Raw genomic sequence first — 13,202 nt, 5'->3', positions numbered from 1 at the left:
TGTCTAATGCTGATGCACGCTTTTGTCACAGTGCTCCAGAATGATGTCGTTGCCATAGTTAAGTATGCTATTTTACTCGAGTCCTCTGTTTTGAGTTAATGAGCCCACTCTTCAAACAGCGGACTCCTGAACAAAAAAGCGTACTTAAAGGGATGGTCCAGGCTGAAAATATCTAAGTAAATAAGAGTAAAATTCACAGAGCAAAGTGCTGAAAATTTCATCAAAATCGGATAACATTTAACAAAGTTATTAAATTTAAAAGTTCATCAATATTTTTATGAAAACAATTATATGCACATCGTCATGAATATTCATTAGGTAGGCTGATGATGTCACATTGATCCCACTTTCCTTTTTCTTATGCTACTACATGAATTCATAATTGTTTCATTTTTCATACATGTGTCTCCATTATGATGATATCAGTTGCGGCAATGAATAACTAATGCACTTAATCGGTTGTCAATCAAATTGTTTTAGTTCTTGGTAAAAATTTGTTAAATACAAAATAACAAATGAAGATATGACATCGTCAGCCCACCTTATGGATATTAATGAAGACATGCCTAGAATTGTTTCACCTGAATAATGCAAATCTTTTAAATTCAATAACTTCCTAATTTGTTATCCGATTTTGATGAAATTTTCAGCATTTTGCTTTTTGAATTTTACTCTATTTATTGATATAAATGTATCCAGCCTGGACCATCCCTTTAACCACGGGAATAGGCCCCGGCAACAGGCGTCACTTTGGCGCATTCTGACAAAAAGCGTGTCATAATAATTAATTGTGACATTATGTTTTACAGAACATGAAAATCAGTAAAGGTTTCTAGTACACAAAATTTGAAATCTATACAGTGGCTGTGAAGCTTTTGGTATGTGAAGAAGAGTTTCATAATCATTCAACATTGACCAAAATTTAAAGCATAAAGGATTTCAAGAGACATCCACCCTGATTCTAAGTTGTTAATGATAAAATTAAACAAAATATTTCAAACATGTTGAAAGAAATAAACATTTAAGAAAATTGTTTTTATTTCTGTTGTCACTCGTAACCTGCGCTGACTTATGTTGTATTCTATGCCACTATGAGTCATGTAGATGCCTTTGAATTCATTTATATTGAGATATCATGCATCATTGTATGCCTCCACTAAAGGGCAATTTTGCCATATTCCTTCCATCCTCCTAGTCCAAATTTCTATATGAAATAAAATTCTTAACCGTTACCTTCTAATAGAGCACTTTGACAGTCATCACAAAACTTTACTATGGAAGCTGAAATGCCTGTCTTTAAAAGAGTAATTTCAGTCCTGATTTTTTGTTAAGCTTTTAAAGATAAAAGTTTACCATTTTATGAACCTACATGCTAACCAATCAAAAACACTGCAATATAATGGAATAAGCTTTTTGTTCACCCTACATTAACTAATACACATTTTCCTTGCAATTGTCTATTACATTAATTTAATACAAGATGGCATAAATATTTGTTAACCAGCATAAAAGTCATCCTCTTCTTTATCATAAGTGCTCAAGCAGAGCGATGTAATTGGGAAGAGATACCTATATGGACTGTTGGATACTATCTCTTGGATGCAGCGAGATTGATGGGTTTTTTTAACGTTTTTAAATTAATAACCAGCAGTCTATCAGGTTAATTACAACTTCATTGTGCTGTGCTAGTTCATAAAATTCTTAAACACCCGGTGAGAGGATTCGAAACCATTAACATTAAAATTTATAACGCCTCAATAGCAGAGATTGTCATTTTTTGGGGGGGATGGTTGATAATGTTACTTTCCATCATGTATAAAGTCATATTTTACAACAATGCAATCAGAGAACATGGTTCATATGATCCTACAATACAAGGGCGACAGGACTGGGGGCACTTTTTAATAAGCGTTTTCTCTTTGAATGAACAGGCCCCCCCCCTTTCAAAACCGCTATGCAGCCCTTGCAATATATACTTTTTGTTGAATTAGTACATCTTGAATCATTTTACTGGACTTTTTAAGCAACAATCTTAACATTTTGAATATGATTTTTTTTTTATATGTTTATAGATTTTCTGAAATGTTTTTGCTTTATTTGATCTGCATTATTTATGAGTTTTAGTACAAGGGTGCAAGCACAGCTGGTGACTACTTGATTACATTTAATGAATGGGATTGAGCTATTAACTCTTTGCTTGATTGAGCTTGAAGCTGAGATGACATGTTAAGGTCTGTGGGGGGTTTCATTAAAGATATCAACCTAGTCAATCAGATTGTCACAGGTCAGTAAGTCACTTGCAAGTATCATTATTTAAAACCCTTAAAGCCCCCTCACACGTGACCAAATATAGGCTGACGAAGGGTGACGAATGGGAAAAATGAACGAAATGCATGCGAATTCAACAAAAATTTCCGTCAAATAATGCGATCAGTAACTATTATCAACAAACGGTAAACGAAGAATAATTATGACATGCAAAGGATATTGATTTTTCGGTTCACCTCTGAGAAAATTGCTGCCGAAGGGTGAAGGGTTGATATAACCCAATAAGACGAAGGAAATGTAAGCAATGGTTTGATATGGCGTGCGATTAGAAACGAAGACGAGGGAATAGATCAGGCACTCTTGTTCGTTGTGTCATCTTCTTGCTTCGTTACGGGTTCTTTCGAGATCGGTCCACTTTGGCAAAAGCGCGAAGAGGGACTATGCGCGACAAAAACACTACGAATGATAAACGAATGATTACCGCAGACTAAATAAGAGATGCAAATTCAAACAGATGACCAACGATTTTTCAATTCGTCGGGAAATTTTATACATGTTCAAAATTTCCTCGCGAATTTAAATAATCGCAGCTGTAAGTTCAGAAGGTGTACGTACCCAGACATGAAGGGTAAATATAATTTACTTTCAGTTACCATTGAAAACGATTTAAAAAAAAGGCCTTTCACCAGCCATTGCAAGGCATATTTCAGGCAATTCGGTTAGGTGTGAGGGGGTCTTTAAGCAGTGATGAAACTACTTTAGTTGTGAACATTGACTATACAATGTTAAAAGTACATACTGTATTTCAATAAAGTACTGTATTTAAACCCACCCACCTGCTAAAGGACAGTTTGAATTTGGAGAATGTGAATGCCTCTGTCTCAATTTAGTCCATACCTTTCTAAATCAAGACTAATGTTGCATTATTTATCAAGCTTTTTGTTTGAAACATTATTGAATAGTATTGCATACCCTAATTCATCACCTGTCATAATACACAGTATGCTATCTTCAGTAGATAAAATGTAGTCTGGACTCATGCTGACAGCCAGATAAAGCTGTAACTCTATTTTGTACCCGTCCTATAAAAACGAGGTTTAAACTGTGCCTTTGAATCTTGAATTTACAGAAAGATAATTTTATTGGTGCGTGTGTGTGGAGTGAGGCAAATCTTTTTTGATGAGATAGAAGCATTACAGTGACTATTATAATAGGTTTAAATCCTCTACCTCAACACATCAGAGTCAATTGAATATATGGGCCATTCTTTGCAATAATGTGACCAAAATTATGACAAATCTTGACTTAAATTAGTTATAACTCTCAAAAGTTTATAGATTTAGTAATTCAATATTTATCTGACAGTAACATGTTTCGTCAACTATCATTTGGAAATGTTTCATACTGACAACAGCATGCATGTTTAAGGTCAGAGGTTAAAAGAAGTGTCATGTGTGTGACACTTTGTAGAAGTTACAAGAAGGATCAGTGATTCAGTATGTCAAAACTCCACAATGGCTTTCAAAAAATGAAATGAAATGGATGTAACCCTGTTGTATACTCACAAATGGACATATATCATTTAAAATCCACCTGGGAAATATGGTTTTGGTGTCTTCAACACATGATCTCTGTGAATTCTATAAACACTTATATCTACAAGACTCTACATGAGAATCTGTCATGAACAAAATAAGGATCAAATAATACTTTGGGACTTTTTACAAGGACAGTCAGTGGTTCAGTAAGTAAAAAAATCCAAGATGGCTTCCAAAAATGGAGTCTGAAATGGCTGCTGTTACTTTCAAATGGACTAAGTTCATTTAAAAAATCCACCTGGAAATTATTGGAAACAAAACCGTAACAGAGTTTCATTATTTCTTAACCATTTTCTCTGATTGAGGTATAAAATTTATGAGCAAATAATGAACTTTTCAAAAATGTGGCTTCCTTTTTGAAACTCAGATACCCTCCCCACCAAGTGACTGTTTGGTATCCTTTCTTCAAATTGTTTTTGCTCACCCATGCATAAATGAGGAATATTTTATGTGTTCAGCCAGCTGAGCATTTCAATGATAACTGATAGGTCATTCTTTTGTATTTGTTATAAGTTATGATGAATCATCATTAACATTTTTGTGTGTGTGAGATGCACTGTATAATAGTGGATGTGTCAGCACAAGACATTTTAATGTAGCCGTCACTGATGGCTAATGCCTGGGATAAGACATGGGTCTTTGTGCCTGCAGTCTGATTTTAAAAATAGGCTCAAAAAGCTGGAGTCATCTCTACCTTAATGGCACAAAGATTAAAAAGCTTACCTTGAAGAGGCATCAGTTTGGGTTTTTCTTGATCTTGAATTGAAAAGCAGCTAGCTTTCTCTTTCCTTATTTGTAACATATGGTACTGTATTTGACTTGTTTCACCAAGTAAATATTTAGACCTACCATAGGCAAGTGGTTGCAATATGATTTGGATCAATGCTCATGTATGCTATGAAAATTAAACTAAATGTTTGCTCTAAATACTTGATATAAAATAGACATTTACCTTTTCATGAGCAAATGGTTGATCAAAAAGAGCCAGAGTTTTAATTTATGTTTCCGAATGGAATGCAAAATACATACGGTAGATATGGGCCACTTTTACCCTTTTTACACAGGATTTTCTTAGCCCCGGACTATCGCTAACCCCGTACTATTCTTAACCCCGTACTATTTTTTTCCTTTTCACACATGCCAAATTGTTATTGCTAACTCCGGATAAGCAATGCTTGCTTTTCACACACGAAACTCGCTAACCCCGGACTAGTGGTTTTTGTCAATCATTCGTAGTACAAGTACTTCACTCGTACCTTTTTACACACGCTAAAATTTCCTTAACCCCGTACTATAGGTGGGCTAAATTGCCATTTAGCCCCACCTATAGTACGGGGTTAAGCTTAGCCCACTTTCGTTTTACACTAGCGATCTTAACCCCGTACTATCGCTCTTAGCACCGCAATTGCTGGGATAACCCTGCTTTTTTGCAGGGCCAAAAAATCCCGTACTAAAGGTGGGGTTAGCCCACTTTGCAAAAATGCTGTGTAAAAAGAAAGTGGGCTAAGCTTAACCCCGTACTATAGGTGGGGGTAAATGGCAATTTAGCCCCACCTATAGTACAGGGTTAAGGAAATTTTAGCCTGTGTAAAAAGGGTATATTATGTTCATGTATATCTTAGCTGCAAATTTCAGAGTTTCATATTTCACAAAGTATTTGCCAAAGCCCTATCTTGTATTAAAAAGGAAAGGAAACAAACAAAAACAAAAACAAATATCACATAAAGAAAGGTGCACCCAGGCACTCACCACCTGTGACTTATGATAAATTGTTTTATGATGTATTAAAATAGAGGTGAAAAGGGAAAGCATGATTTAGGCAGTTCAATGCAATTCAACTGATATTCCATTGCAGTCTGAAAATTACATGTATTTAGGTTAACATTCTAAAGTATCATTTTTATTGTAGTTGCAGGTGTTTCAAGTAAGACCATCATACATACACACATGCATTCACATATCACAGCTTGCAAGCCTGGCTTGGTATTAATGAGCATCCTATTACACTAATATTTAAGTATGTCAAATCCATGATTTTGATTACTAAAACTGCATATGACATGATTTATGGTAATAGAAACAGACTGAGTTTAATAGATTTATGAATGAATTCATACTGTAGTACCATGAACATTACCTATAGGGACAGTGATTTTCCGTTTCAAAAATTGCCTTTTCTGTTTCAGAAAATCTTAAATTTCATTTCAGCAGTCTTAAAAGCAAAAATTTCCATTTCCCCATGGACTTTGTTTACATGAAAAAGTGACAATGCCGTTTAACACAGAAATCAATGCAAATAGTAACGCATTGATCACAGTACTCCTGCTGGACAAAGTTTGTATCTGCCATTGTACTAACAATGCTTTAGAACCCACTCTAATTGAAGAGTTATAAGAACAAAATATTGTAAGAAACCCACTTACCATGAATACATCCTCACCTTCCACATAATTAGCATTATTTGAGGGTTGAATGAGATTTTATTATTTGATAATTTTGAGACTTCTGGGCTCCGTAACACAAAGGTTTGCGATGGATTGCAAATATAAAGAATCGCACTGATTGGTTCCTGGTCAGTATTTTAAACCAAATGCGCGTGAAACATTGGCATTGATTGGTCAGATCATTTAGCGATTGATCGCTAATCTTTGTGTTACGGAGCCCTGGACATTGTTTGGAGCAGTTGATGATTTTCGCTTATCTGCCATTTGGATTTGAGGATTATATGTACAAAACTTCATTTGATTATAACAGTACTGATTGGTACATGGCTGTATACATGCACGTATCAGTCGCTGACTCAATCATATTAACCCCATATTGCATTGCGTGGTCAGCTGTTTCTTGCCTCATGTCAAAATAAGTTTCACTACCATGGAAAGATCATCAAAATTATGTAAATAATGTAAATTTTGCAACCATTATGTCAATGCACTGTGCACTTTGAGGAAAAATAATTATGTTTTCTGTGATTTTCAGTTTGAAAAGCCACTTTTCGTTTCAAAAGACCGTTTCCGTGAATTCTGTCCGTTTTCCGCGATCGTGCCAAATCACTGTCCGTATAGTTATACCCACCTTTTGCACATGTAAAATTCCCACTCACAAACAAAGTTTTAGCAAAGGCAAAATCATTTGCTGACTGCTTGAAGGTATATGAGTGACATTGTCATGGTGTACAAGCAAGTATCCAGAGTCCAATTTAACAGCACTTGAATCTGCCTGAAAAGTTTGACAAGTCATGCCAACAATTTAGTCTGCTTTTCAAATGCTTTACTCGATTTAAGGGTCTGAATTTGCAGCCTATTAATGCCTTGTATACTGAAGACCCTCTCACTCAGCACGTTTTATATGTGCTAGTTTTTGCATGGAGACTCACTTGTTGATCAAAGTATCAATCAGGTTTTGTGCCTGCAGACTACCCAAAAATAAGGTCACAGTGCACAATTAATGCATTTTTAAATGCATGCATTCTACACGTACATATAGCACCAATAGATTTTCAACTTTTACGGTGTGTGCCTGCACAATCCACCCCTCCCTCTTAGATCCATGCCTGGTGTAGTGATTTTTAAACCTTTGCTATCAATCTGAGGCTTTGGAAAATTGGAGTTTGAATTCCACAACATGAATTTTTAAAGAAATTCATCACAATATTCGACATTCAACCCAGATGTTCATGCGTAGTACATGGGAGTTTATTCCTTGAATTTCAGTGGACTGTACATTTGCAAGTGCCTCAAGGTTAAGCACGAAATGCAAAGTTTGAATTTTAATCAATGCATCCATTTTCACAAGCAACCAAGAAAATAACATCATGATAATAAAAGGGTACTTGATTATGTAATTAATGCGTATATTTATCTGCAAACAAAGTTGTTTATCATGTTTAATTCTTTGTCAGACATTAATATCTCATAATGCATAAAGTCCATATTCTGTAACCATTTGTGTGGAACATACAATGTATTACTATACTAATCTTGCATTGTGGTTTAACGTTTTTGTCACATCTTTGCAAAATTCATTTGTATTGTTTGGTTGTAATAACTAAACTAAATTTTGAAAGGAAAAAGTGAAATTTTAGACAAAAGGCTTGTTTTTTTTTTAATTATTTCTAGCTATATATGTCTATCAATTTTGTTATCTAGAGACTTTGATTTATCAATATCAATATTTATATCAGTGTTTTCTTGATTATTCTTTATGGGATTATTCAAACTCAGAAATATATTTTGCTTTTATAAATTTCAGGAATATGTGGAGATTGTCAGAAGGAAGAGTCCAAAGAAGAGAGGAAAGAAATCAGGAAAAGATGAAAAACAGGTAATTTTGGTGTAATCAAAGAAATTTATACATTTACCTGATTCATATTATGACTAGACCCATCCAAATCGTTATTTCCATTTGTCCTTTTACAGTATCATTTAATTTTTAATCTCTGTTTTTGCTGATTGAATTTTTTCATGATTCTGTAATTTTATTAAAATATTATGCAGTAGATTTCATATATTCAATCATCTGTTGTAGATAACTTCCAATATTTTTTGTGTTCTAAATAATTTTGATGGATTTTCATTGAAGGCATTCCATCTCAGTCCATGTTACCGGTAGCTAAAAACTGTCAGACAATATTGTTTCATGCGTATTCTTAGTTCTTCATTAATTTTTGCAAATTTTGTTGCAAAACATAAAATCATGTTAAAAGAAAGACTTTACTATCGTCAATATTCAAGAAGTTGACAAGTAGTAGTTCAATGATATTAGCGGTCTCAAGTGCTTAGGCTAGAATAACCTACCTGTATGCATGGAGGTGTTTTGAAATACTAATGATTTGTAACAAATAATACCATGAAACAAATTGTTTCATAGACTTAAAATATTAATACACATATTTTTGGTTATTATTTCTTGCTTTGAAGGTGGTTGAATTATGTGAATATTAAATTTTATCATACTGCTGTGTTGGTTCTGTTGATTTTCAATATTTGAACACTTGGTTTAATGCCGACAGTGCAAAGTGTGTGTACAAACATTACACAGTGCGTCCCACAAGTAAGGAAACCCATTTTCAGCGATAGATTTCACAATTATTGGATTTGTTTTTAATATAAATTTGATACTCATAGCAAGAGTGGAATATCATCTCTAATTTGAAATCAACAGGATAGCAAATGGTTCACACATGGTAGATTACAAACAATAAATGGCATATCAGAAATTATTTACGCAGAAACATGTAAATCTGAATCCACTCTCAGTTCAGACATCAGTGAGAGAATCGTAACAAAGAATATAAAATAGATGCTAATAATGAGCTAATCGTCAAATAAGCACGGTCGTCGTGTCATGAACCAGCAGGGTTGGCGGATTTAAATCACGTTGATTTAAATCGTGATTTAAATCGCGATTTAAATCACCATGATTTTTTTAAAAAAATCATTGATTTAAATCACTTCCATTGAAACATGTACAAATCATGGACAAAGTATTTGTTCAATGCAGTTTTAATTCTTCAAGTCAACTGAAAAACTTTGAATTAACTTTATATCAATAAAAGATCAACAAAGTCTTCATATCTACTTAAAACAAATTAAAATCAAATTAATAAAATCAGGTAATTCCTTAAAAACTACAGATGTATGTTGTCAATAGGTACTCATTTTTTGTAAATTATGTCGAGTTTTTCTTCTGAAATTTTACATTCTTTGTCAGTTATTATTAGTCAATTTCTTTCTTAACATAAAGTTTTCACATAATCCAAAGACTTTTCAGAGAGCAGTTTGTAAAAAAAAAAAATATATAATATATAAAAGTCGATGAGAAAAGGTTTGTTGGCAGTTTTCCAGTTTTGATCCTTCGCCTACACATAACTACTTCTGTCATGTAAAATAAAAAATGATACCTGCATGTAATCAACATATTTAACATGCCTCTTATTTCGTATTGTTACATTTATCATACATTTGATGTTTTTAATAACATAATTATAAAAATCACATTAACATAATGTAGTACAGTCATAATTTGACTGTTGAGAAAAGCTTTCTCTTATAAACCTTTTAATTCACTGTAGGCCCGTTTTGAAAGTCCATTTTTGATGCACGTGTACACGGCGTGTTTTTCGGTCGTGTACACGTGTACACGTTGTAAACACTGTGAGAGCGAGTTCTGTTTTCATGTCGACACGGACCGCATCAACATGTCATAAAAAAGGGGTCTATATAGCCTAAGTCACGGTTTTAAAGCTTACCTGATAAGTTTGAAGTTACAATCCACAAAAATTGGTGCAAATTAAAAGTTTACTCGGCTTAGCAGCGCATTAAATTAACAAAGAATGCAAAAGAAAATCAGTGCAGGGCCCTAGCTAGCGCCGACGCTCGTTGGATGCGCATTTTGTATACTGTACCGTACATGCATGCACAGATCGCTGCAGAATAAGTGTAACTGAAGTTATCGATTGATTTTCATTATTATGTTGCCAATTTGAAGAGCGTTTGTTTGTAGGCTTGTAGCACATGTGTGCGAGCGTATAACACGTAAGTTGAAGCGATGATCGCTATCGCAATTGGTGATTCTCAAATTGACTCTGAGTGTGATTGAGCAACGCTTTCGAGCTTTCGAGACCGGAGCAGACCCATTTCGTGGTACAAAAACGTGAGTCTCCAGAAAGAATGTGGATTAAATTGGCGATTTTGGAAGTGAACTCACTCTGGATTAATTGAAATATATTGACATATTAGTATTTAAAACATGTGCAGTGTCTGAGAACTAAGATTTAATGTGAGGCTGTGAGCTTGTTCACTGACTTTGTAGCCCCATGCAAGCTTTATGCAGACGCTACCGTGTACACGGTGATGGAATTTAGTACACGTGCACTGACTTGACCGTGCGTGTACACGTGTACACGTGTACCCGAAACGGGCCTAATTCACTGCAGCCCATTTTAGGTTCAGTGCTACAAATAATGGAAGTTTTGTATCTGCATGTAATAATGGAAAGAGCTCTATAACAACAATTTGCAAAACTCAGAATAAACATTTAACACTGTATTTTAACGTTAAGATGCAGGTACTTCAGTTACAATCATTGGCAGTTGTAAGCTGTGTCTCATTTAAAATAAAATACTTCTTTTTGTAATACATATGTTGTAATTTAAGCAGTTTTGCAGTTTTTATCCTTTAAGTTAAAAGTAAGTAGATTTTTTTTTCATACTTCATGGATCAAACAGATTTTTTTGTAGAGAATATGGGAATAAAAATTGTAGATTAATGTAAAAAAATCACAGTAACAGAATGTAGTATAGTCACCCTTTGACTAAGCTATCTCCTATATTGTTCTCCAAAAATGAGAGTTTTGCATCTATATCTGTAGCAAGAGAAGAGCTTTTTATCAAAAAGATCCTTAACATATACAGTTGTAGTCTCTCTTTGACTATTGTAAAGCTGTGACTAATTGAAAAAAATCATTGATGAGAAATATTTCTCTTACAATATACATGAATACTAGTAATTGGCAAAGGGTTTGTTGGCAGTTTTGATAAGGGATTTTTTCTCTTGGATTTTTTTAAATATTTGAATGAAAAATCCCAGAGGGGAATTTTCTCTACTCACTGGGAATTCCCTATGGAATATTCCTTCATAGGCCTATGTATGATAGAATTAAGTTCAGATACATGATTCCTCAAATTTATTTTTAATTGTCCTTTTTTACTGGATTTTAATTACAAAATATGTGGTTAAGAACAATATTAGGGGTGAAATGTATAACATCAATATTGATGTCATTGTAAGAGTAAGGGGGGGGGGATAATTACCCTTTTTTTCGAAGGAACTTTAAAAAAAACAAAAAAATCAAAAAAATCTGATTTAAATCAAAAAAATCTGATTTAAATCAAATAAATCCGATTTTTTTGATTTTTTTAAAAAAATAAAAAAAATCGCCAACCCTGTGAACCAGTCTTGTCCAATTTTTCTGAGCAACCTGGTTTCGACATTAAAATTTCAAACTTGTCTTGTTCATTAATGCAAGAAGTGTTTATCTCATAGAAGGCATCAATATATAAATGAAATATCATAAATTATATGCCTCTGAAGAATAAAGACATGGAAATCCCAGTTTCCATTTTTCTGGGACGCACTCTATAATCCCTTCTAAATCTGAAGCAGACAATGCGCTGTTAGAAATATTAATATTTTTTTTACTTGATGCTGAATTTTTTTTAGCTATAATTAACAGTGACTATAGTGCCAACTTGCTATAAGCATGAAGTGTTAGATTGTTAAATCCAGAATGAGAAGTCTTCAAGGTTTGTGATTTTCTTGATTAATAAAAAAATAGATTTATTTGATTTAAATCAGATTTTTTTCTCGCCTGCATAGCAGAGCGAGACTATAGGCGCTGCTTTTCAGACGGCGGCAGCGGCGTCGGCGTCGTCAACATTGAAATCTTAACCAAGGTTAAGTTTTTGAAATGTCATCATAACTTAGCAAGTATATGGACCTAGTTAATGAAACTTGGACATAAGGGTAATCAAGTATTACTGAACATCCTGCCTGAGTTTCAGGTCACATGACCAAGGTCAAAGGTCATTTAGGGTCAACAAACTTTGGCCATTTTGGGGTTATTTAAGGTATTGTCATAACTTTTAAAGTTTATGGATCTAGTGCGTGAAACTTGGACATAGGAGCAACCATGTATCCCTGAATATTATGTGCGAGTTTCAGGTCACATGACCAAGGTCAAAGGTCACTTAGGGTCAATGAACTTTTGCCATGTTGGGGGTATTTGAAGAATTGTCAGCATAACTTTGAAATTTTATGGATCTAGTTCATGAAACTTGGACAGAAGAGCAATCAAGTATCCTCAAATGTCCTGTGCAAGTTTCAGGTCACGTGACCAAGGTCAAAGGTCATTTAGGGTCAACAAACTTTGGTAATGTTGGGGGGGTATTTGTGGAACTATCATCATAACTAAAAGTTTATAGATCTAGTTCATGAAACTTGGACATAGGAGCTGCAATGTATTCCTGAATACCCTGTGCATGTTTCAGGAACATGGCCAAGATCAAAGGTCATTTAAAGGTCAATGAACTCTGGCCGTATTGGGAGTATGTTTTGAATTGGCATCATAACTTAGAAAGTTTATGGATCTAGCTCCTGAAACATCGACATAAGGGTAATCAAGTATGAATGATTGTTTTGTGCATGTCTTAAGTCACAACGTCAAAGGTCATTTTTGGTCATTGGACATAATAATTTACTATCATATTAGTGTTTTCTTCTGTGAATAATTATTCATTAGCTTTTTTCAAAGGCAGCACTGCTGCTATATCGAATT

General features: G+C 34.1%; 1 protein-coding gene across 8 annotated transcripts in view; it reads left to right on the top strand.

Annotated features, from left to right (window-relative positions):
• Nucleotides 1–13,202, top strand: part of LOC121408143 (piezo-type mechanosensitive ion channel component 2-like) — a 188,249-nt gene that overhangs the window by 46,462 nt on the left and 128,585 nt on the right. For all 8 annotated transcript variants that reach the window (XM_041599476.1, XM_041599472.1, XM_041599475.1 and 5 more), the window contains one exon: nucleotides 8,118–8,189. In XM_041599476.1, coding sequence (XP_041455410.1) covers nucleotides 8,118–8,189 — 72 coding nt within the window. The remainder of the gene's footprint in view (nucleotides 1–8,117; nucleotides 8,190–13,202) is intronic.

This window comes from Lytechinus variegatus, chromosome 2, assembly GCF_018143015.1.
Source record: "Lytechinus variegatus isolate NC3 chromosome 2, Lvar_3.0, whole genome shotgun sequence".
Taxonomy (NCBI): Eukaryota; Metazoa; Echinodermata; class Echinoidea; order Temnopleuroida; family Toxopneustidae; genus Lytechinus; species Lytechinus variegatus.
Note: the sequence above shows the minus strand (reverse complement) of the source record. Positions and strands in the feature narration are given on the sequence as shown.